General features: G+C 43.8%; 1 protein-coding gene across 1 annotated transcript; it reads left to right on the top strand.

The window, feature by feature from the left end:
- Positions 1-8009: 8009 nt before the first annotated feature.
- Positions 8010-17789, top strand: LOC139648161 (myosin heavy chain, fast skeletal muscle-like). The gene is made up of 39 exons (XM_071524197.1): positions 8010-8216; positions 8299-8442; positions 8537-8693; positions 8784-8811; positions 8900-9008; positions 9112-9204; positions 9299-9362; positions 9444-9542; positions 9638-9741; positions 9860-9998; positions 10114-10232; positions 10504-10653; positions 10755-10925; positions 11017-11317; positions 11436-11509; positions 11605-11692; positions 11792-11909; positions 11989-12112; positions 12194-12330; positions 12413-12668; positions 12763-13005; positions 13091-13267; positions 13355-13500; positions 13580-13670; positions 13762-14151; positions 14237-14363; positions 14565-14683; positions 14763-14959; positions 15056-15239; positions 15355-15520; positions 15672-15796; positions 15954-16262; positions 16345-16548; positions 16648-16773; positions 16878-17048; positions 17134-17238; positions 17343-17438; positions 17541-17672; positions 17769-17789. Exons 1-39 carry the CDS (start codon positions 8010-8012, stop codon positions 17787-17789), a joined length of 5811 nt encoding a protein of 1936 aa, XP_071380298.1.
- The last annotated feature ends 8363 nt before the right edge of the window (positions 17790-26152 follow it).

Here is a 26152-nt window from a genome sequence, read left to right as displayed (position 1 = left end):
ACTAAGAAATTATGTGTAGATGATTGTGTTTGTGTGTGTCTGTGTGTGTGTGTGTGTGTGTGTGTGTGTGTGTGTGTGTTGAGGAAGGTATGTTCCACAAATGTCACAGGTTGGTTCAGTTCTCAGGTTTGGGGTCATAGTTTCAGTTCGGCGCTGTGCACTTTAAGTATAGGGGGGAACCAGGCCAATCCCAATATGATTTTGATTTATTTGGCAAATAAATCATCAAATTTGCCTAAATCAGGAACACAAACACTCGGTGACAGATGTTTGTTAAAAAAATATATTTTTATATTTCTTTATATAGTTTTTATATTTCTGTGTTGATGTGCGGGTAGCATGTTGTTGAAATCAGGCACATAGGGTGGCAATATAAAAAAAAAAAATATCACACCAAATCATATCGCACCAAAACGAAACATAGAAGAAGAGAGAAACAGAAAGCAGATGCATCAACAGTCACCGGTAAAAACAAACACGGACGCGACTATAGCAACGCATCTGGAGGAATGGGATGTGCTGGAGCAGTTGGAGCTTGAAGAGTTGGATGCCGTCATGATTGCCCCTATGATCAGCCGATCAGAGTGCACGACTCTGCGTAGACTCGATGCAAAGTTGAGATTCTTGGGCAGGTCAAATAGCGTCAGTTTATGTGCACAGACGCTATTTACATTAAAGTATAAAATGCCCTTCAGATTCTTTCAAGAAGTGTTGCTTTGTTTTGTTTTGTTTTTTAAGACAGGGCAAAGAGAGGGGATGACATGCAGCAATGGGCACGGGCCGGATTCAAGCCTGTGCCACCGCGATTAGGATTTTGCCTTAATGGTACATGCTCTAGCAGTTGAGTCACCGGAGCACCCCATTGCTTTGTTATTTTTAACTGAGAAATACCGACATTATAGGCTAAGGCATGAACTCAACCTGTACCACAACATTTCTGCTATTCAAAACAGCACATGAACAGAAGTCACAGTTCAGTTAACTGTCAGTTCTTAATTAAATTATTAAGCTTTTCCACTCAAAATTAAACTGTAGTATTGCTGGTCCTCAGTGCCTTTTACTAAATTCTGTCATGTCCGGCTGTCACTTGGCCATTTGTTTGTTTGCTGACTTACTCTTGGCTTTGATTCTAGTGCTTTGTATTCGATTTTCACATTGGATTTTACCTGATCTCACGTTTTTATGTTGTATCATTGTTCTTATGACTGGTTTTAAATTAAAAATGATCAGTGTAGTATGCACTAGCTTTGGAAGAGAAGAACTATACACCTTACTCACACACCTCTTCATCTGAATGCAAGTCCCAGCTACCGATGGACCTCCACATCTGAGCCGATGACGCAGTAGGTGGTCCATCGTGTTTGACGTGTTTTCATTAGCATATCGTTGCTGTCGGGTGAAAACCTCTTAACTCCAATTTTGATGATTTTCATGTTTTAACTTCAGTAACACCAGTAAAATCACTTCGCTTTCCATGATAATTTATTATAGCGAAGATATAGCAGGTACTTAAATGACCATATTATCAATGAATGAAAGTTTTACTTCATTTTGAACTCGAGTTCGTATAATGCCTTCTGCTGTCCAGGCAGCACCGCTGAATAAAGCGATAGCCCTTTTCATCCAACCAAGTCCAAACTTGGCCTTGACAGGTGATAGGAACCCCCAGGGTCTACATCCCTCAGCCCACCCAGGCACTATACTGTCACTGACTGTCAATCTTCCTCTTGCTAATTCAGCCACCATTGTTTAAGCAAGCCCTTATCCTTTCGTAGCTCGCTAGTTTCATTTTCGCTATCATCACTTCATGTCGGACTTCAAGTGCTCCACGGAATGCAGGTCGCACATGACCAAGAGGGACTCTCACCACGTGCGTGTTCGTTATGTCGGCCAAGGACACACCAAGGCAGCTCTCTCCGACCCCTTCTTTTGCATTGACGGCACCAGCCTTCCACTCGGGGTCATCCGCCATCGTGTGGAACTGTTTAGCTCTCTGTCCGGCCACACTTGTACTGCCGAACAGGCGCTCTGGAGGAGGCTGACGAAGAGGAAGGTGCTGATTTAGCCCCTTCGGGCGCCACAGCACGCTCTCATTCCTTGTCTCTCTAAGCGTTCACGCCAGGGAGAGCAGGAAGAGATAGGAGGAGCTGCGGGACTGCCGCCCAGTGGGGCTCCGAAGAGGAGGACGACGGAGAAGAGCCTGCTGAGGAACAGCACGAGGCAGCCCACCAGATCTCGGCGAAAGGTCCTTACCACGAGGAACTTATGCGTCTTCTGGAGCGGGCTGTAGAGAAACTATGGATTCCTTGGTCAGATCCCAAGCCACCTACTCCCTCCATGTTGGCTGGAGTATATTTTACCGAAGTTGTGACTGCTCCAGCACCTCCCCGCCCTCTCTCGGTGCTTAATGACCTGACGAAAGGAGGTCAGGCTTTCCTGGAGACCCCCACCGAAAGCCCACTCTCCCATTCAGGCTTTTGGTATGTGGTCCACCCTGGATACAGAGCCGGAGTTGGGCTACCTCTCCATGCCCCCCTTGGAGGAGTCCGTGGCTGTCCACCTGTGCCCCTTCCTCACCACGGAGAAGCCTCAACTGCCGTCAAAACTGTGTAGACCTGGGTTTCTCAAACTCCGGACCAAGGTCCAGATCCGGACCGAACTACAAATCAATCTGGACTGGACCTTGTGTCACATTAGTGTACGACTCATTGTATGATTGAACATGCATTTACTTGTGTGCGCAAGCGCATGTGTGACACACATTGCAGAGCGCAAGTTAACCATCCTTGATTTTTACTTTCACGGAGCCGCTTGTGTGTGTGTTTGTGTGTGTTTGTGTGTGTTTGTGTGTGTGGCGTGGCCGTTGGCAGTTTGGACATAGATGGCTATGGCTGCATTCATATTGCGGAGCAGTTTCCGCTCAAAACGCCAGTATTTCCTATGGAAGGGCGCAGATTCCGTGCTCACCGCCGGCTGTGCGGCAGATTGCGGATTTTTCCGCAGTGGTTGGTCATGCAATGAGTTGGAAATAGTTCAACTTGAGCGGATAAAATCTGTGCGTCATGCGTCACTGCGCAACAAACAACACATTACCACTCCGCTTCGTTTCTGCCACTTTTTTCAAAGCAAGGCGGGTCGCCGATTGCGTTACTGCAAATGTTCCCCACCTTCAGAAGGTGGCCATTCATGTGCTCACCATGTTTGGTTCCACATATCGATGTGAATCTTGATTTTCCACGATTAACATTGTTAAAAACTTGGGTCACTTGGGTCAGTGCCCAAAACTATGTGAGAAAACGCTTTAGGTCTGATGAAACCAAGGTATAACTTTTTCATCTTAATTCTAAAAGATATGTTTGGCATACTGCCAATCCCAAACTAATCATCCCAAGCAGCATCATGCTATGGAGACATTTTTCTTCAGTTGAAGCAAGGGCTCTCGTGCTGTCCTGACCAGATCGGATAGCCATCCGATCTGGTCAAGACGCAAAAAAGCCAAGTGTAAATGCAACCAAGACGCATTGGAGACGGTTTGGTATCCAGTTGCTCAACTGGGACGCATTGCATCCTCAAGTTTGCCACGTGTAAATGCATCGGTCTTGTCAAGCCGCATCAGTCAACCATCAACTGTAAAGGCCATTTTTACTTTATTTCATTACGTTGCCATCAAAGTCACCATTCCCCACGGTCTCCAAAATGTGCGCACACATGGGTCAGTTTAGCGGTACGCACATTCTCGGTACGCGGTTTAGGGGTACGCACATTCTCACTACAAGTGTCTTTTTTATAATCTGTGTGAAGTAGCAGCTGCCGTCTAACTTGAAGAATTTTAAAATACAGAAAAATACAGAAAAATACAGAAATACAGAAATACAGAAAAAATCTGAATTGCTGTGGCGCCTGCCATTTTGCATTTGCGGGAAAGCAGGGAGAGATGCAATGGGATTTCTATCTGGTTAACAGAGACGCATTGATGTGGCCAGGTGTCAGGCACGTGCAGAGGGGGGGGCTCTGGGTGCTTGGGCACCTGCCCCTTTTCCCTTAATTGAACAAAATGCCCCTTCCAATATAAATTTAGTATTTTATTTTAGGCATTTTCCAAATAGTTATTAAATTGTAGCGATACGGGCAGAACTATTTGAGCAAATGCAAAACACAAATGAGATTCTTTGCACAGTGCATTGCCCCTTTCTCTGTCCTTCTCACATGTGGACAAATGTGGGGGAGAAAGAAGAGGACAGTAAGACAGAAAGACAAGAGATGGAAGCAAAAATAACAGAGTAAAGTAAAGGGATATAACACAGCATTGCTGCACTCCTAAAACACAGAGATTATTCCACAGACTGTTTGCCACTGTAGATGCCCCTTTTTTCATTTGAGCACCTGTCCCTGAAGAACTCTCTGCACGTCCCTGCCAGGTGTAAATGGAATGTGGTTAAATCATATCTGGATACTATCTGGATAAGGGATGCATGAAATGACAACTGCAAATGGGGCCTTAGAGACTTATCCAAACAGACTTACTGCTGTTGTCAAAGCAAAACCTGTTGATACTAAGTATTAAAGCAACAAAAACAGCCTGTTCTTGGTAAGGCTCAGAGAGATGCTGGCAAATGAACGTGTAAAAATGGATTGAGAGTGTTTTTGGTACATGACACCACACAAACAGCTTTTAATTGACCTCAAGACATAAAATAAAACACTGGAAATTGTAGAATATGGGACTTTTATTTGAAAGCTGTACACACTTTTGCAATCAAGGTATTCTTGTTTTCCATTTTCAATACATTGTCAGCCATTTGTTTTTACCTTAATTTTGCTGGTTATTATATCCAAATAAAATGTGTCATTTAATAAATTGTCATGCCAGATCTCAAAGCAATACAAAATTAAAAAGTCCACTTTAAAATCCACTTTATATCTTACAAAGCAGAAGCTGCACTTGACAGCTGTGAATATCTTATTCAATAGGGATCTTTAATAAAACAAAATATGATTATCCTTACAATGTCCGCAGATACCAAATAAAGACAGTTCTATTTAAATTGGAAGAAAGATTACCAAACAAATGAGCCACTTCAAAATATAAACAAGGATTTAAAGCATGGAGAGCATGGAAATCAGTTGAGACCATGCTACAGCATGAGTGTGCCTTCATAAATGTCACACTCACACATCAAATACTCCTGCATGACCTCATTAGAAGGTCCATATGCTCTAATTTTGTTTATGGCATTTAACTTAAATTGTAGCACAAAAGGCTTGAGTTTTGCTATTTTCATTAGAAGATAAAATAGGTTGATATTATCAAAATATGTAATAATGGAAAAATAACCCAAACAAATTATAAATACATGCAACTCTACACACACTGTAAAGTAGCTTGTCCTCTATTGAATCTTATCCTCTGGAATGGACTCATAAAAGTTTATAACCACTTCGCATGCCAAAAAAAGGATTGCCAGTTATGGTTGCAATGTTGCAAGCGCATTAAACCTTGACCTGATTTATTTATAGATTTAATTTCTTTAACTTTTCAAATTAAACTAATTGATATCACAGTATGTATGTATGTATGTATGTATGTATGTATGTATGTATGTATGTATGTATGTATGTATGTAACAACAACAAACACATATGACATTGAGTTGAGAGATGTTGGTGAGTATTGTAATCAGTGCAAAAAAAATATACATGTAGGATTGTCTGCTATAAATGTAACTGGTTAATATTGACTCTGTCAACATAACATATTCTCATACATTAGTGTCAGTTAAGTGTTCACTTACAATATATGAAATATATAGGCATACCATTGTTTGCCATCTTGTATTACATGAGGCATTTAAATGTCACATTATTTTGGACTACAAGATGGGGGGCCAATGAAAAGTCAAATGCATAAGAGTCTTTTGAAGACATGCCCATATTTAGTTTCTGCTTGGCATGCAGAATAACCTCAATATAAGAAGGCTCATGATGGTGCGGACAGACTGCAGGGGATTTCAGAAACTAGTAACTGGTGGTGAGTGAGACTGATGCTTCAGCTGTCATTCATAACAAATAAGTTGTATTACAGATAGTGCTTCACACAAGTGTTTGATTAATAACCAGTGAAATGTTTACTGAGATAATGGCATGATAATGTGAGATGGGAAAACACTTAGTGTGAAAAAATAATATTGTATGTCAGTAAGCTATGAGTAAAGGGTTGTGTGACTATGATTTAAGTTCAGCAAATGTAAATGAGTAAGAGTATACCAATATGTATTTGATTATAATATACTAATCTGTACTTTCTATACTACCTGTATGATTTCAAACTCTGAAATGTCACAAAACATTCTCTGTTCATTTAGGGGTGACGGTTGTGAAAAGTTTCTCTGTGATTGGGTAGTAGGAAAAGGTGAGTTATATTTTGTCTATTTACACTACAGAATTTAAAGAATCCTTCTACCATACAGTGCTCAGTCTCCAAAGCAAACAATCCATATTAGGGATGCAAATTTTCAGAAATTTCCTTAATTGATCATCGGTCACGTTAATGACCAATTAATGGATTAATCATTATGTAAAAAACAGCTTTTGACAGAAAATAGAAAATACAAAATGTGTGTTTTTACACCTGTCTTTAGGTGCTGTTCCCAAAGTACGAACTTAACTGGGAAAGAAAGCTTTTAGGTTTTCTGCACCTATTACATGGAACAATCTACTGTCTGATCTTAAACTCCAAAACTTAGTAACCCTGAATGATTTTAAGCTATGGTGAAATCTATTGAAACCAGGTTGTCTGTGTGCAAATGTTCTATCTGATCATTTTAATGTTACTCAAATCTACAGTATGTGTTTTCTATGTGTTTTTTATGTTAATTATTTGTTGAAACTCTGTGTTGCTGCTATTCTTGGCCAGGTCTCCCTTGTAAAAGAGATCCTTGATCTCAATGGGACAAACCTGGTTAAATAAAGGCTAAATAAAAAATAAAAGGCCTACTCAACAAGTTACTCAACCAAGCATAATTCAAAAGTGTTGGGACCCCCGACAACGGACGTCAGTGTTTCCCACAGGCTGAAAATTTACTTTCTTTAGGGTTAATTACTTTAAATTGTCTTTACATTGTGTCCAACGGAACCCAACTGGCGGAATATGCAATGAAGTCTCTGCACTGCACTCATGTTAACTTTCTGAGTGCTGAGCAGCGTTGGAATTGTCCGATTGAAAAGTATCAAGTTACTCTTTACTGTTACAACACATGCGAGTTCGGAGAAATTGTGAAATTTTATATTTTTTTACGAACGTTTTCAGAATGGGAGACGGACTGTCAGGTTGAGTACAGAGCTACTGCATCGCCAAATGACAGACATGACGTGATGTGCACATTAGATGCATTACAGAGCGATTTAGATCAATTTCTATACATTGATTAACTGTTTATGTTGTACCGGCCGTGCCGATATTGTGGCGCTGCCACAGTTTATGTATTGGAAACAATGGCACGACAATCTACTGGTTTATTTAAGAGTAAGAGCGTATCTACGTGGTCAGGGATGAGTCCATTGTGCAGCCTGGTGACAGTCAGTCCATCCACTGAAACACACGCTCCGGGGGAACAGCTGTCCCGAGATGGGAGGCACAAATAGGCCTAGTGTCGCGCCAACTTCACCAGCCGGGGGAATGCATTCTCTTTCATTGTGCTTGTAGAAGTACTGTATTTCAACTTTTTATTACAATGTTTACAATAAATACTGTTGTCTTTTCGGGTGTAATGCTTCCGCCTGCTTGCTTGGCGTTCTTCTTCCTCTACAGGCGGTGAAAGTTAAATTGCGCCCTTGTGGCGGTAAATCATTTCCGAAAAAAATGAGAACTAGCACATAACGTACATTATCGATTAATGATCAAATTGTTAACGGTGATTAATCGATCGTCGATTAATCATTAACATCCCTAATCCATATCAGTTGAGAGGCAAATCTAATTTCTATTTGTCTATCTACAGAAAGCCGCCACCATGAGTACGGATGCGGAGATGGCCGTTTATGGCAAGGCCGCCATTTACCTTCGTAAACCAGAGAAGGAGAGGATTGAGGCTCAAAACAAACCCTTTGATGCCAAAAGTGCTGCCTATGTGGCCGATGTTAAGGAGCTGTACGTTAAATGTACAATCCTGAAGAAAGACGGTGGCAAAGTCACCGTGAAAGTCCTTGACACCCAGGAGGTAGGCTGAAGTTTCATGAAACTCTCGACAGTGCAACTTGCAGTTGGAATTTCAACACTAACATTGTGTTTCATTATTTCAGGAGAGGACAGTTAAGGAGGATGATGTCACCCCTATGAACCCTCCCAAGTATGACAAAATTGAGGACATGGCCATGATGACCCATCTCAATGAAGCCTCTGTGCTGTATAATCTCAAAGAGCGTTATGCAGCATGGATGATCTACGTAAGATATTCTGCCTATGGAGTAAAGTATAATATTGTGCATGGACTCATATATAACATACTGTAAGTGATCACATCTCTCTCATCCCCCTCAGACCTACTCTGGGCTGTTCTGTGCCACTGTGAACCCCTACAAGTGGCTCCCAGTTTATGATGCTGAGGTTGTAAGTGCTTACAGAGGCAAAAAGCGTATGGAGGCCCCACCCCACATCTTCTCTGTCTCTGACAATGCCTATCAGTTCATGCTTACTGGTATGTCCTTGTGAAAATGTATAAATTACAAGTAAACTGGGTTTATGTTATATAGATGAGAAATATATTTCTTATTTTTTCTTTTTACAGATAGGGAGAACCAGTCTGTCTTGATCACGTAAGTTTTATATCTATTGCACCTCTATAACACCAATATAATCCAATTAATTGAGTAAATTTGGCTGATTCTACATATCTATGCCCAGTGGAGAATCTGGTGCTGGAAAGACTGTGAACACAAAGCGTGTCATCCAGTACTTTGCAACAATCTCAGTGGGTGGAGACAAGAAGAAGGAGCAAACAGGAAAGATACAGGTATACTATCAAGCTAAATTTCTGAGAACACGGAAAGTATTTGTGAAAATAAAAAATTGAAATTTGCACATATCAATGTTAAAATCTAAAACTTGAACTACAGGGGTCACTGGAGGATCAGATTATTGCAGCCAATCCCTTGCTGGAGGCCTATGGTAATGCCAAGACTGTGAGGAATGACAACTCCTCTCGCTTTGTAAGTATGGAAGCAGTTCAACCTGTGAAAAAAAAAACCTGTTCCATTATATATTGCCTATGCAGTTGTGTTAAAAATATGGTATTCCAAACAGGGTAAATTCATCAGAATCCATTTTGGCACAACTGGTAAACTGGCTAGTGCTGATATTGAGACATGTAAGTATCAACTTCACATAGTAAATGAAATGACTGCCATTATCAGTGGTGTAGATTTTGAATCATGAACAATGCTTATAGATCTGCTGGAGAAGTCCAGAGTGACGTTCCAGCTTCCTGATGAGAGAGGCTACCACATCTTCTACCAGATGATGACCAACCACAAACCGGAGCTGATTGGTAAGCTAAATAACTTGTGATACCATGTTAAAACAACCCATATTGTTCACACAATCCATAACCACTAATCCCTTTAAACCTTTTTAAATCTCCAGAAATGACGCTCATCACCACCAACCCCTATGACTTCCCCATGTGCAGTCAGGGTCAGATCACTGTGGCCAGCATTGATGACAAAGAGGAGTTGGTTGCCACTGATGTGAGGGATCTTTCATTTTCTTAATCTATTATGCATTCAATGTGCCATCACAATTACTCTGTAAAATGTATTTTCTATACAAACTTCTACTCAATGTCAATGCCTTTTTTGAATACAGACAGCTATTGATATTCTGGGCTTCACCAGTGATGAAAAGATGGGCATCTACAAGTTTACCGGTGCTGTGCTCCACCACGGTAGCATGAAGTTCAAGCAGAAGCAGCGTGAAGAGCAGGCAGAGCCAGACGGCACAGAGGGTGAGTATTAACTGGAGTTAAAAAACCTCTGGCATTTAATTAATACAATTAGTATTTTCTATAATGTCACATTTTACAATCAGTTATAGTAAATGTTTTTTTGTTACATTTTCAGATGCTGACAAGGTTGGCTACCTGCTGGGTCTGAACTCAGCTGACATGCTGAAGGCTCTGTGCTACCCCAGAGTGAAGGTCGGAAATGAGTTTGTCACCAAGGGACAGACTGTACCTCAGGTTAGTGAGATTGTTCTCTTTTTTAATTAATTTCATACACATTGCATGATGAGATGTCAAGATGATGTCAAGAGCCAGTGGAATTTCAGGTAAACAACTGAGAATACCATACAAGTGCTTTATTTATACATCTAAAACAGTTACAAAAGACATGGATGAAGTGTAAATGAGAACTTTTTTTGCTCATAAATTGTACTTGAGTCCAATTTTTGATAATCTTTATGATACTACGGATTCTAATGATATTGATTCAAATAAAACTTTTCTTCAGGTCATGAACTCAGTGAGCGCTCTGGCTAAGTCCATCTATGAGAGGATGTTCTTGTGGATGGTCATCCGCATCAACCAAATGCTCGACACCAAGCAGTCAAGGCAATTCTTCATTGGCGTACTGGACATTGCTGGTTTTGAAATCTTTGATGTAAGTATGCATTCATGGTAAAGCATTGACAAGATAATTTTATAACAGGATTTTTTAACGGTGTTTGTATTATATTTGGTTAATCATTTGTCCACTAACAGTTCAACAGCATGGAGCAATTGTGTATCAACTTCACCAATGAGAAACTGCAACAGTTCTTCAACCACCACATGTTTGTCCTGGAGCAAGAGGAGTACAAGAAGGAGGGGATCATCTGGGAGTTCATTGACTTTGGCATGGACTTGGCTGCCTGCATTGAGCTTATTGAAAAGGTACACAATGACGTTGTGACTTCATGTTAGAATTCCTGATATGCTAGGACAGTGCCTTTTCATGATGCATCTCTCTGCACCTTTTATACAGCCCATGGGCATCTTCTCCATCCTTGAAGAGGAGTGCATGTTCCCCAAGGCTTCAGACACAACCTTCAAGAACAAGCTGTATGACCAGCATCTTGGTAAAACCAAAGCATTTGAGAAGCCAAAGCCTGCCAAAGGCAAGGCTGAGGCCCACTTCTCCCTGGTGCACTATGCTGGAACTGTGGACTACAATATCTGTGGCTGGCTGGACAAGAACAAGGATCCCCTGAACGAGTCTGTTATACAGCTGTACCAGAAGTCCTCAGTTAAGCTGCTGCCTGTCCTGTATCCCCCTGTTGTTGAAGGTGTGATATACCTTTGAAAAAACTGAAATCATTTTTCTGCAATACAGATTTTTTTCATCATGTGTTGATCTAGAGTTTAATTTTCCTCTCTGCCTTAAAATTATCAATTGAAAAACAGAGTCTGGTGGTGGTGGCAAGAAGGGAGGCAAGAAGAAGGGTGGTTCCATGCAGACTGTGTCTTCACAATTCAGGGTAAGGTTTAAGAACAACATCAAATTTCAGTTTGGAGTTATACTCAAATTTATTGATTTTCACAAAGAACATTTGGTTTCATCTTGTATCTCTAGGAGAACTTGGGCAAGCTGATGACAAACTTGAGGAGCACCCATCCCCACTTTGTGCGTTGTCTCATTCCCAATGAGTCTAAGACTCCAGGTACACTGTCAGCTGACATGATCTTTCTAGTGTCATTTCTAGTAATCATTGTGATTGGGATTCATTACTTTGTTAAAATTAACAACAATTTTTTTACAGGTCTTATGGAGAATTTCCTGGTCATCCACCAGCTGAGGTGTAACGGTGTACTGGAGGGTATCAGAATCTGCAGAAAAGGTTTCCCCAGCAGAATCCTCTATGGTGACTTCAAGCAGAGGTATTACCCAATTTACCACAGAGTTTTCAGGACTTTGAAAAGAAGGTGCCAAATCTGATAATGAACTGTTTTGCAATAGATACAAAGTATTGAATGCCAGCGTCATCCCTGAAGGCCAATTCATTGACAACAAGAAGGCCTCTGAGAAGCTCCTTGGATCAATTGATGTGGATCATGAGCAGTATAAATTTGGACACACCAAGGTGAACATTCAGTAAGAAAAAACTGAACTCTGTTTCATGAATGAATGTAATTTGCCTAAAATATTTTTATATTCTTGTCAGGTGTTCTTCAAAGCTGGTCTGCTGGGTACCCTTGAGGAGATGCGAGATGAGAAGCTTGCTTCTCTGGTCACCATGACTCAGGCTCTCTGCCGTGCTTACCTCATGAGGAAGGAGTTTGTGAAGATGATGGAAAGAAGGCATGTGAAAATTGTAACCATATATTTAGGTTGAATGCAGTGCCAAAATAGCTTTGTGCATAATAGCGATTTACTTTCATAGGGAAGCCATCTACACCGTCCAGTACAACGTCCGCTCATTCATGAATGTTAAACACTGGCCATGGATGAAGGTGTACTACAAGATCAAACCTCTTCTGAAGAGTGCGGAAACTGAGAAGGAGCTGGCGAACATGAAGGAAAACTATGAGAAGATGAAAACAGACCTGGCCACAGCCCTGGCTAAGAAGAAAGAACTGGAGGAGAAGATGGTGTCTCTTCTGCAGGAGAAGAATGATCTGCAGCTGCAAGTGGCATCTGTGAGTAAATGTTAACAGAAAGTTTGGTGATTTCTCCCATCCTTTCTAGAACAAATGTTGATATGTTCTCTTTTTCACTTTTGTTCTTAACTAGGAATCAGAGAATCTGTCAGATGCTGAGGAGAGATGTGAGGGACTTATCAAGAGTAAGATTCAGCTGGAGGCAAAACTCAAAGAAACAACTGAGAGACTGGAGGATGAGGAGGAAATCAATGCTGAGCTGACTGCCAAGAAGAGGAAACTGGAGGATGAATGCTCTGAACTCAAGAAGGACATTGATGACCTGGAGCTTACCTTAGCCAAAGTGGAGAAGGAGAAGCATGCCACTGAGAACAAGGTTAATATATATTTATTCTATCTAATGTATAATCCAATATTTGAATAATTACCCAGTTATGACAATTTGTTTTTTACATATTCAGGTGAAGAACCTGACTGAAGAGATGGCCTCTCAAGATGAGAGCATTGCTAAGCTGACTAAGGAGAAGAAAGCCCTCCAAGAGGCACATCAGCAGACTCTTGATGACCTGCAGGCAGAGGAAGACAAAGTCAACACTCTGACCAAGGCCAAGACCAAGCTTGAGCAGCAAGTGGATGATGTGAGTTCATGAAGATGGCATTTGCTATTCAGTGAGAATATAGACTTGCTGTTAATCTTTTGGAATTACAAACGTGTTATTTTGCAGCTTGAAGGTTCCCTGGAGCAAGAGAAGAAGCTTCGTATGGACCTTGAGAGAGCCAAGAGGAAGCTTGAGGGTGATCTGAAACTGGCCCAGGAATCCATCATGGATCTTGAGAATGACAAGCAGCAGTCTGAGGAGAAAATCAAGAAGTAATGTTGACACAATTTGAAAATTGTACGTACAAAATATGCTATTGCAACTCTTATCATTATGTAATTTACTCAACAGGAAGGACTTTGAGACAAGCCAGCTTCTTAGTAAGATTGAAGATGAACAATCTTTGGGTGCTCAGCTACAGAAGAAAATTAAAGAGCTCCAGGTGTGTAATGTTTGCTATCTCAAACTTATCATTAAATATGTATGCAGTGTATGAGTTTCATACGTTATATCAATATTTATTAACTTTCAAGGCTCGTATTGAGGAACTGGAGGAAGAAATTGAAGCTGAGCGTGCTGCTCGCGCCAAGGTTGAGAAGCAGAGAGCTGACCTCTCCAGGGAACTGGAAGAGATCAGTGAGAGACTTGAGGAGGCTGGTGGAGCCACTGCTGCTCAGATTGAGATGAACAAGAAGCGTGAGGCAGAGTTCCAGAAGCTGCGTCGTGACCTTGAGGAGTCCACCCTACAGCATGAAGCCACCGCTGCTGCTCTCCGCAAGAAGCAGGCCGATAGTGTTGCAGAGCTTGGAGAACAGATCGACAACCTCCAGCGTGTCAAGCAAAAGCTTGAGAAGGAGAAGAGTGAATACAAGATGGAAATTGATGACTTGTCCAGCAACATGGAAGCTGTTGCAAAGGCCAAGGTATAATGTAATTTGATATACTGTACATGTACATTTGCACTGTGTAGTGGAAGAATTACTGAACCTTTCTAATGTTGATGAACAGGGAAATCTCGAGAAGATGTGCCGCACCCTTGAGGACCAGCTTAGTGAACTTAAGGCTAAGAATGATGAGAATGTTCGCCAGATAAATGACATCAGCGCTCAGAGAGCAAGACTGCTGACAGAAAATGGCAAGTCTTACTTTCAAAGTGCAGTTTTGTGTTCATAAAAAAATGCCAATGTACTTTTGAATTCAAGCCATAATTAAACTCAATCATATAAATAGAAGCCAATAATTGTAATACTGGGCCAGTTGTAAATGTACTGTATATATTTTAAATTACCTCAATTTTGAAAAAAACAAAACAAAAAAACAATCCATTTCCAACTAGGCGAGTTTGGTCGTCAAGTTGAGGAGAAAGAAGCCCTCGTCTCCCAGCTGACCAGAGGCAAGCAAGCCTTCACACAGCAGATTGAGGAGCTGAAGAGACAAATCGAGGAGGAAGTTAAGGTGAGGACATTTTTCAAAGATTTTTTAAGTATTGTATGTTCATTTGTTCAATGGCTTTTATGTTAATAATCTTTTGCAGGCCAAGAATGCCCTTGCCCACGGTGTACAATCGGCCCGCCATGACTGTGATCTTCTGAGGGAGCAGTTTGAGGAAGAGCAGGAGGCGAAGGCTGAGCTGCAACGTGGAATGTCCAAGGCCAACAGTGAAGTGGCCCAGTGGAGGACCAAGTACGAAACTGATGCCATCCAGCGCACTGAGGAGCTTGAGGAGGCAAAGTGAGTCAATGAAGATTTTGTTGTTCCTAACAGTTTCTACAAAATACTTTCTCCAATAGTATACATTATTGATTAAATTTGGCAAATTCTTGACAGGAAAAAGCTTGCCCAGCGCCTTCAGGAGGCTGAGGAGCAGATTGAGGCTGTGAATTCCAAGTGTGCCTCTCTGGAGAAGACCAAACAGAGGCTCCAGGGTGAGGTGGAGGATCTCATGATTGATGTGGAGAGGGCCAATGGGCTGGCTGCCAACCTTGACAAGAAGCAAAGGAACTTTGACAAGGTAGCATTTTTTCCTTTGTATAGTAATGAAATTCTAACTAAGTGAAGTATAATCATTTGTTTTTATATTGATGAACATGAAACTATGTTGACTGTATGGATTGCACCTTATTCAGGTTTTGGCAGAGTGGAAACAAAAGTATGAGGAAGGTCAGGCAGAGCTTGAAGGAGCTCAGAAAGAGGCTCGTTCTCTCAGCACTGAGTTGTTCAAGATGAAGAACTCCTATGAGGAAGCTCTGGATCAGCTGGAGACCCTGAAACGCGAGAACAAGAACCTGCAACGTGAGTTCCTTCCAGTAAATGTTAGACTTTGCAGTTACGTTGGCTTGACATGAGAACAGGCTGGATCAACATCTATGTACATTAGTTTGAATTAACTATATAACCAACATTTCAAGGTTTAGCAATATTAAACACATGAATCCCTCTGCAGAGGAGATCTCAGACCTGACTGAACAGATTGGTGAGACTGGAAAGAGCATCCATGAGCTGGAGAAGTCCAAGAAGCAGGTGGAGACAGAGAAGGCTGAAATCCAGACAGCACTTGAGGAAGCTGAGGTAAAATTTCTTCTATAGAGTTTAACATTTTAATTGTTAATTTGTTTAATTTGTTTTCTACAAGAAATTTAAATGGTTTATCAAACAATGGGAGATTGTCCACTTTAATATTCAAAAGGTAGGAAGGGCTATGTTTTAATATTTTTTAAATCATTAGGGAACACTGGAACATGAAGAATCCAAGATTCTGCGTGTCCAGCTGGAGCTCAACCAGGTTAAGGGTGAGGTTGACAGAAAGCTGGCAGAGAAAGATGAGGAGATGGAGCAGATCAAGAGGAATAGCCAGAGGGTGATTGACTCCATGCAGAGCACTCTGGACTCTGAGGTCAGGAGCAGGAATGATGCCCTGAGAATCAAGAAGAAGATGGAGGGAGACCTGAATGAGATGGAGATTCAGCTCAGTCATGCTAACCGCCAGGCTGCTGAGGCCCAGAAGCAGCTGAGGAATGTCCAGGGACAACTGAAGGTACATCACATGACAACTGTGCAGGTCGTTCTATGTGTAGCAACATTCTGATCTTTTACTATTTCCACAATCTTAATATTAGGATGCCCAGTTGCACCTTGATGATGCTCTCAGAGCACAGGAAGACCTCAAGGAGCAGGCTGCCATGGTAGAGCGTAGGAACGGTCTCATGGTAGCTGAAATTGAAGAGCTGAGGGCTGCACTGGAACAGACAGAGAGAGGCCGCAAAGTGGCTGAGCAAGAGCTGGTGGATGCTAGTGAGCGTGTTGGATTGCTGCACTCTCAGGTAAACAAAATAATTTTTTCACTAATGCTATAATCAATGGATTTTTAAATAATGTGTATATCATTATAGTCATTGGTAATTTTCCCTCCCTCTTCCTAGAATACAAGCCTTCTGAACACAAAGAAGAAGCTGGAGACTGACCTGGTCCAGGTCCAGAGTGAAGTAGATGACAGTGTTCAGGAAGCGAGGAATGCAGAGGAGAAGGCCAAGAAGGCCATCACTGATGTATGTTTAAATTTTTTGTGATAGTTTGTATGACATTTTATGTCATATCTGGAAGAACATGAATTTTGTATGGCATTCCTGATTAACATTAATGTTTTTTCTAGGCTGCTATGATGGCTGAAGAGCTGAAGAAAGAACAGGACACTAGTGCTCATCTGGAGAGGATGAAGAAGAACCTGGAGGTCACAGTCAAGGACCTGCAGCACCGCCTGGATGAGGCTGAGAACTTGGCCATGAAGGGTGGCAAGAAGCAGCTCCAGAAACTGGAGTCCAGGGTAAGATAAATGTTACACAGATTACAGCAAATTACATTACAAAATAAGAAGAACAAGTTTCATAGTGTATAATTTATTTCTGAAGGTGCGTGAGCTGGAGACAGAGGTTGAAGCTGAACAGAGACGTGGAGCAGATGCTGTTAAAGGTGTCCGTAAATATGAGAGGAGAGTGAAGGAACTCACATACCAGGTATACCAAGCTTACTTTTGAGATGGTGTTCCTATTGACTAAATTACCATATTAGACAATATGCTAATTATTAATGGTCATTCCTGTTCGTGTATTTACATTAGACTGAAGAGGACAAGAAGAATGTCACCCGCCTGCAGGATTTGGTAGACAAGCTGCAACTGAAGGTGAAGGCCTACAAGAGACAGGCTGAGGAAGCGGTAAGTTTAAATAATGTAAAATGCTTCATCTATTTGCAAATGTTTTCTCAATTTTTATTCTACTTTTAGAAGTTGCAATGAGAATATATGATGGTTTCACAGGAGGAACAGGCCAACACTCACCTGTCAAAGTGCAGAAAGATTCAGCATGAGTTGGAGGAGGCTGAAGAGCGAGCTGATATTGCTGAGTCCCAGGTCAACAAGCTGAGAGCTAAGAGCCGTGACTCTGGCAAGGTAAATACACATCTTTCAACAGTGTATGTTAATTCATTGAATATTAATACTTTCAACTTTGGATTTAGTCTAAAAATATGTTTGTTTTTTTCACAGGGAAAAGAAGCAGCTGAATAAGTTCATAAGTTCAAGCGTCACAAGAAGTCATAAAATATGACAACATTGTTGATTGCATACAATAAATGTTTCCACAAATATTTGTCTTCTATTTATTTATTTATTTATTGCTTCATTCCATTAACAAAGCAAGCAATCAAAGTATTGGACATAGGTAGAAGGTGCTATTCTATATCAGGAGTGATAGTCAGTGACAGAGGGCCCCAACTGTAGTTCAAACTCAGTCACACATCCACTATAACTGACATATGGGTTTGAAGTTTTAAATTAGTATGGGGATACATTCTTCAACTGTGACTTGCAACAGTAACTTGCAAGGAACTAGAGTTTTATTTTTGTGGCCACTACTTTTGCTCTCTATAGTAAGGTTGGTTTTCTGTTTGGCTGTGTGGTCCCTGATTAAATGTACCTCATTAGTTAACACATGGTTTAATTATGGTGTAAACCCTTTTCTAGCCCACTACTGTCATTGACATCCTTTCATCGAGAAAGAGATTCATTACTTGCCCAGCAGCATGGCGACACAAGTCACACACATTAAGGCCATATATCACTATATTGCACTCAGAACCATGACCAAAGTAAGCAAGCTACTATTACTGTCCATCCTACCCATCATGCTTTTGCCAATTATACAATGAAGAATCTCGCTGTTTCAGGTTATTCCTGGTTAAATTTGTGGATTTGGATGGATTTGCATTCTGGGAGAGCAAAGTGTGCCGCTAACTATCTACTTTTAAAGTGCATTTAACCCTAACCCTTTTTTTTGCTGATCTGAAAAGTGACTCAAAACCGTGATACAATCCGAACCGTGAGTTTTGTGATCCGTTGCACCCCTAATAATAATAAACGGTACCGCTTTATATTAAGGTCCTTGTAATAAGCGTTAATTATTAGGTAATAAGGCCCTTATAAGTCCTTATAAGGTGCTTATTAACACTATTATGTGTTAATAAGACTATATATGTGTTAATAATAGCATCATAAACACATTTATTGTTAGATTATAAGACATTTATAAGCACTTATAAGAAACTTGTTAACAATTTATAGACACTTAAGAACGCTAATAAAAGCCCTATGAGTTTCATATAATTGTTTATAAAATCATTACAACAGTTTAACTAACTTACCTATTATGTCATTGTTAAGCCTTTACTAAGCTTTTTATGTCGCTTTATTAAGATTAGTACATACTTTATTATGCATTTATTAGCAGTTAACTATGCACTTATTAACAGTTAACTACGCTTTTTGCAGCTACCAGATCTAAAGCGAGAACAAGGCCTTATTAAGGTTAATAAATCCTTTATTATGCACTTATTAACACTTAACTATGCTCCGAAAGCGCAAGGAAAAGGATAACAAGCAAGCATGACTGGCGGCGGATCAGGACGTCGCATCTCCCTACATCAGTGACAGCTGTGGGCAGAGAAAGGCGCCTGATCCAACAAGGGGTGCACGCAAGCAATCCCAGACCCGCTTGCCCATCACAACTGGAACTAACCAGAGCATTTTGGTAACTCAGACAATGGTCCCTGGTATTGGCAACAATGACAGCCCAGATCCTGGAGATTCAGACAATGAGTTGTACTTGGGAATAGATGATGAACGAGTCACATCTCTGACACCTCCATCCACAGGTCCCAATTCACATGCTGAGATGGTAACCAGGGACCTGGTCATTCCTGCCGAATCAGAGGCCGATGCTACAGTCCTTATGGTTCAACTAGAGTCAGACATGGCGCCTGTCAATGCAGAGATCCTAACACTGAATGGAAGCCCTCCCTTCCGTCAGTTCTTATGTGACCTCACCAGGAAAGGGACAGGACGAAAGCTGTACCTCACAACCATGCTTGAAAACTCTTTAGTCTGTGAGGCTCTTGTGGACACAGCAGCTGACTTGACAGTCATGTCTAGTGCCTTGTACGAACAACTGCAGAGATCCTGTCGCTTGAATAACAGATATCTCAGACTGAACCACTGTGAAGTTAGTGTGAGTGGCTTCACACAAAACAAGACTCCCCTTGACCGTGTGATACTTGCTGAATTCAAAATCGGACCACTGCATCTTGTCCACCCAGTCTATGTGTCAAAAATAGATGCGTTTCCATTGCTTCTGGGGTTGGACCTCTTAGAACGGTTCGAAGCCTTAATTGACATCAAGAACCTCAAAATCTACGCTCAGGTCATAGAACCATTGCCCATTTCCGATAAACGGATACGGGAAGTCCAATGCAATTCTCTGTGCATGAGCCTTCCAACTCAGACTGCCGCCCTTGACAACACCACTCTTGAATCAGCTTCAGATGGAACCAGTCAGGCTCCAGAGCCATGGCCACCTGCTGAGCTCATCCACAACCGAGACACATTTCTGTGCTCTTTGGATCCGTCACATTCCGAAGGATACCGCCCCCTTGTGGTAAACGGCCATCAGCCTTGAACTCTTCTCCCAACTTGCTTGCTTCCCATTAGTGGAGAAATCTGTCAGATTTCCTTTGGGAACAGTTCCCCAAACAACGGCTACTGCCAAGGGCATTGCCGCCATTCCTGTGCGTTGGGGAAAGAAGCACTTTGTTCACTACGTGCTGGTAGTGCCTGATCTGCCATCCTCTGTGTGCATCGGCTGTGACATGTTGGTCCGTTTGGTCCTTGGCCAATGTGGCTCCAAATGCCTGCACCTTTGACCCAAAGCACATGCGTTCAGGACAAACAATACCTGAGGCGTGTCAAGCCATCGCCGAGCATGCTGTCACCGTGCCAGCGCATACCGCGGAAGTCACAATTCGTCTAAACATGCAGAAGGACCAAAGGCTTAATGGCACGCTGGCATACTTCCAACCTTCACCCAAATTCTTTGATTTGGGTCTGTCTCTTGAAGGTACACCACTTCTTGAACTCCAATCCCGCTCCACCTACCTGTTGGTGCAGAACCTCACCACAACGGCTGTCGTGATCCCCAGGAATGAAGTTCTAGGCCACTTTATAAGTGCAGACTTCTATGACTTCGAGTTGACCGTTCCTGTGATTGGGGACATCCCTGCCGAACTGCAACCTGACCATCGGCATGGCAATGTTGTGTTTCCAAGTCCAGCAAAAGCCATTGCTCTTGTCACTCAGCTTCCAGTCAGTCAAAATCTTGTGTGTAGGGTCGACTTAACTGACTCCCAACATATGATTGTTCACACCATGACTGAAGTTCCCCCTTCAGATGATGACCAGGAACCTCCTGGTCCCTCAATCCAGATTTTACTGGGGGATCTACCCAAACTGTCACGCACTCAAAGGACTGAGCTGGATTTACCCATTACCTTCGTTGAGCTGAGCAAGGCCGTCTCCCAGATGGCCCTTGGTCGCGCCCCGGGGGTTGACGGCCTACCAGTGGACTTCTACAAAAGGTTCTGGAGGCTAATTGGGCAGGACTGGTATGATGTGCTCTGTGAATGCTTGGCGGTAGGGGAGCTGCCGCTCAGCTGTCGCCGGGCTGTACTGACGCTGTTGCCGAAAAAAGGCGATCTGAGTGATCTGGCCAACAGACTCAGGATGTACCTTGAGGCAGTTGTGCACAGGGATCAGACTTATTGCATTCCAGGGCGCTCAATAATGGACAACTTGTTTTTACTCCGTGATGTAATGGACTGGGCCGAACTTTCAGACACAAATTTTGGACTCATAGCCCTTGATCAGGAGAAAGCTTTTGACAGGGTGGACCATCGGTACCTGTTCAGTACACTGGCTGCTTTTGGTTGTGGGGAGTCTTTTATTGCCGGAATTAAGCTGTTGTATGCTGGGGCCTCATGCTTAGTGAAGGTAGGTGGGGGGCTAAGTAGACCTGTGCAAGTTGGGCCGGGCATTAGGCAGGGCTGTCCACTGTCAGGCCAGTTATACATGTTGGCCATTGAGCCTCTCCTAGCCCTAGTACGCAGGAGAGTGCAGGGAGTGAGGTTTGGGGAGCTGGGACTCGGCTCAGCGGTGTGTGTCTCTGCCTATGCAGACGACATCACAGTGCTGGTGAAGGACAGGCAGGATATACAGGCCTTGGAGGATAGCCTACACACTTTTGAGGGAGCAGCCTCAGCTAGGGTAAACTGGGGGAAAAGTGAGGCAGTTTTATGTGGAGCATGGAGAGAGGAGTTAGTTCCTCAGCTGCCAGGAGGGCTACAGTGGGGTAGAGGAGGCCTTAAGGTTCTTGGGGTGTACCTGGGCTCGGAGGGCTGGAGGAAGAAGAACTGGGAGGGCATGACTCAGTCTGTCATCTCCAGACTGGCTAAATGGAAGTGGCTCCTGTCTCAAGTGTCGTATAGGGGGAGGACGCTTGTAATTAATAATCTGGCTGCATCTTCTTTATGGCACCGGCTGGCCGTCTGTAACCCGCCCACTGGGCTCCTGAAGGACATTCAAAGGAAGCTGGTGGACTTCCTTTGGTCGGGGCACCACTGGCTGAAGGCTGAAGTGCTCTACCTGCCGTTGCATGAAGGAGGGCAGGGGCTTATGGACCTAGAGAGCAGGGTGGCTGCATTCAGACTCCAGGCTGCCCAGAGATTCCTCTATGGTGCGGATAGCAGTTGGGGGGGATCTGGCACGGGCTCTGCTGAGGAGGGCTGGTGGTTTGGGGCTGGACTGCCAGCTGTTCCTGATGAATTTGGAGGGCCTGAGGATCGCGGGGATTCCTCCTTATTATGCAGCTATGCTGAAAGCCTGGTGTCTGCTTCGGTCTACATGTGTGGGGGGTGTGGAACCAGGGCCATGGGTGTGGGAGGAGCTGATCTTCCACAATCCTCTCATCCCAGTGGAGTCAGTGTTTTCTGACACGGTAAGAGGCCGCATCATGGAGGGAGGCATCGCCACTCTAGGCCACCTGAGACAGCCAGGAGGAGGGGGCTGGAAAACCCCTGAGGAACTGGCCCAACAAACTGGGCTATCATCAGTAAGGCTTCTGGAGAGACTGAGAGCTGAGGTCCTGGGGTCACTACCTGAGCACTGGAGGTGCTCAGCAAACCTCAGGGAGAGGAGCCTTCCAGTTTTCCCTCTCTAACAGTGTCAGCTGAGACGGGGGGCAGGGAGGAGGAGAAGGGGAAGCTTCTCTCATTTGCCACTCCGAGCCTGGGGAGTTTTGGGGAGTTAAAGGGGAAGGTCCTTTACGCTGCTATAGTGAAGGTCAGGAACATCAGGGCTCTTCAGGAGGTTAAGGAGCATCAGTGGCAGGAGGTGGTAGGTGAGCAGAGTATGGCAGGCTTCAGGTGGAGGGTGCTTTATAAGCTCCCCCTTCCTAAGAGGTCAGGGGACCTACAGTGGAGGATCCTGCATGGGGCCCTCACAATAAACAGCTTTCTGGCCAAGGTGGACTCAAGTGTGGGGGGGGGGCTGTCCTTTTTGTGGTTCATCTGAGACTGTTCAGCATGTGTTTGTAAAATGTCACCGTGTTGTACCTGTTCTGAATGTGTATTCTCTGTAGGAGGTTTGGGGAGGTTTTCTCTGTGGGGCTGTTTATTTTGAGACCAATGTATTCCTTTAGGAAGAGGGCTAAATGTGTGTTGCTTAACTTTCAGTTTGGCCAGGCCAAGCTGGCCATGTGGCTGACCAGGAGAAACAAGGTGCAGGGGAGCGGGCCCACTGACCCACTCTTAATGTTCAGGGGGATGGTCTCTGTGTGCCTTAGGGCAGAATACGCTTATTACTCTCTGGTTAATGACATTCCTGGTTTTCAGAGTGTGTGGTGTCTGGAGGGGGCGGTGTGTACTGTTGGGGAGCGGGGGCCGTCTGTATCGTTCTGACTGTAACAGGTTTCTACAGGGGCTGTTTGGTCTGTTTGGGATGGTATGCTGTTCATGTAGCGTGTGTTGCTGTATGGCTAGGTATTTTTGTTTTTTTTGCATCATGTTCGTTGTGCTGTAACGTGTGGGGAGGTACACTATGTCATGTGTATTATGGTATGGCAGGATGTCAGTGTAGTCTGGGGTTTTTCTTGTGGGTGGGGTGGGATGTGTGCAGGTGTGTGTGTGTGTGTGTGTGAGTGAGTGGCTGGGTCGGTTTTTGGGGAGTGAGAGTGTTGGTTGAGTGCGCAGGGTTTTATGATACTATGGCTGGTTGTCAGGTGTTTTTTTAAGTGAGATGTTTTATTAAAGAACACCAAAAGTCAATCCAGTCCTTGGACACTGAGAATGTCCACTTGGTCTCCACCAAGCCACCGGATGGCATGGTGGAACCTTTCCCAGGTTTTGAGACACAGGTACAGCAAAAGCTAGCTGAAGCTGATGCGCTCGAAACTGACGAACAGCGTGAACAGCTACGCAGACTCTTCTACAAATATGGGAACTCTTTCGCTAAGGACTCCTTTGACTGTGGCCTCGCCACTATCCGCACGGTGAAAATTCCCACACGCCCAGGCTCCCGTCCAGCCTTTGTGCGCCAATATAAGATCCCGCTTGCCGCCTATAAGCCAGTGCAGGAAATTCTTGACACCTTGCTGGAACAAGGTATCATCAGACCATGCAACAACACGTACAGTGCATGCCTGTGGCCAGTTTTGAAACCTAACGGCAAGTGGAGACCTACCATTGACTATCGCGAACTAAACAAACAGGTTCCTTTGTCCAGGTGGCCCATGACACAAGAACTCCCGAAAGTCAGGGATGCACAATTTCACAGCATGCTGGACTTGACGTCCGGCTACTGGAACCTGAGCGTTGAAGAGGAGGACCAGCACAAGCTGGCATTCACTTTTGCAAACAAACAATACACCTTCACCCGGTGTCCCTTCGGGTACAATAATGCACCCGCTGAGTTCAACATCTTCTTGCATAAGGCTTGTCCAGATGCTGCCGCCCGTGGCACGATTATCTACGTCGATGACATCTTGATGAGGAGCCACACCTTTCTTGACCACTTGGCCAAGTTGGATCACGTCTTAGGCCAATTAACCACAGCTGGCACTAAGGTCAGCATGGAAAAGGGCCAATGGTGCCACCGGAAAATTGACTATGTGGGCGTCCTCATCGGCCCAGATGGCATTGAGCCACAGGCCAGTCGCATACAAGGCGTCTGTGAGCTCAAGACACCCTCCAAGCTGATTGAGCTTCGGAGCTTCCTTGGCATTGTCAACTATTCAAGGCAGTTCATTGAGAACTATGCCGACATCGCCAGACCACTGACCTTGCTCCTGCACAAGGACACACCTTTTGTCTGGGACGAAGCACAAGACCATGCCTTCCAGACCTTGAAAGACAAACTCTGTTCTGCACCTTGTCTGATCTATCCGAACACGGATAGAGAATTCCACCTCGAAGTTGGATTCTCTGAGCACTGCCTCAGTGCTGGTCTCTATCAAAAATATGACGACGACAAAAGGGTAATTGGCTACGCTAGTAAAATGTTCCTCTTGAACGAGTGTAAGTATTCTGACTGTGAAAAAGCCCTCCTTGCGACCGTTTGGGCAGTTAAACAATTCACTTGTGTAATCCGAGGTCAAAAGGTCATCATGGAGACTTGTCATCAACCCATCACTTTCCTCAACAGCCAGAGAATTAAGCATAGCAACGTGACAAGCTATCGCATTGCGAATTGGTTGTTGGCTTTGCAAAGTCATAACGTGCATGTCAAGTATGCTCAAAACAGCAAAGCCGCCTTGGGTCAAGGCTGCCTGCACTGAGTGCATTCGGGGGGATGCTGCTCCAGCACCTCCACAGCTCGACCCTCCACTTGAGCCCTCTCGGCACCACTACCACGAAGACAATACCTGCCAAAACATGATCACAGCCTAAGTTGATGGCTGCTCTTTCCACCACAAACATGAACTCCAGGCCGGTGTGAGCTTGGTATGGATTGAGGATCAGCCCTGCACACCCCAGTGTTTTCAACGTGGGCCAAAATCCTCACAGTATGCCGAAATTGCTGGTATTCTCATTGTTCTGCAAACCGCTGTGAAACACGGCCTCAAGCAGTTGGTCATTTGTACCGACTCCAACTACGCTAGGCTGAGTTTCATGTGCCACCTGCCAACCTGGAAACGCAATGGCTTCGTCACCTCAGCTAAAAAGCCCGTCAAACACAAGGAACTCATAATGGCATGCGACTACCTTGTGAACGTGCATGACATGCAAGTTTACTGGAAGAAGGTCAAAGGGCATTCACGTCTGCCCGGTCCTGACAAGAAGTTCAACGACCGCACCGACATCCTTGCCAAGGAGGGAGCCGTCGCCGGCACCTCCTGGACGTTCTCTGAGGAATGGCTCCCTAATGAGCCTCCTCCCGTGGTCCTCGCCGTGACTCGTGGCCAGGCAGCCAAGGCCGCTGCCCAGGCCCACACTAATCCAACCTCCTACAAAAATGACTTTGTGGCAGTTTCACTCGCGCCACCATTCATT

The sequence above is a fragment of the Centroberyx affinis genome, unplaced genomic scaffold, assembly GCF_046629955.1.
Source record: "Centroberyx affinis isolate AG114_WGS23_722 - 3 ecotype Tasmania unplaced genomic scaffold, CSIRO-AGI_Caff_v1 ptg001165l_1, whole genome shotgun sequence".
Lineage (NCBI taxonomy): Eukaryota > Metazoa > Chordata > Actinopteri > Beryciformes > Berycidae > Centroberyx > Centroberyx affinis.
Note: the sequence above shows the minus strand (reverse complement) of the source record. Positions and strands in the feature narration are given on the sequence as shown.

What these genes read in the sequence shown, in the direction of transcription:
- LOC139648161 (XM_071524197.1), top strand. Translation starts at nt 8,010, where the DNA reads ATGAGTACGGATGCGGAGATGGCCGTTTATGGCAAGGCCGCCATTTAC. An exon ending in ATGCAGCATGGATGATCTAC is followed by an intron (nt 8,443 to 8,536) that starts GTAAGATATTCT and finishes CATCCCCCTCAG; the next exon opens with ACCTACTCTGGGCTGTTCTG. An exon ending in ATGACAACTCCTCTCGCTTT is followed by an intron (nt 9,205 to 9,298) that starts GTAAGTATGGAA and finishes TATTCCAAACAG; the next exon opens with GGTAAATTCATCAGAATCCA.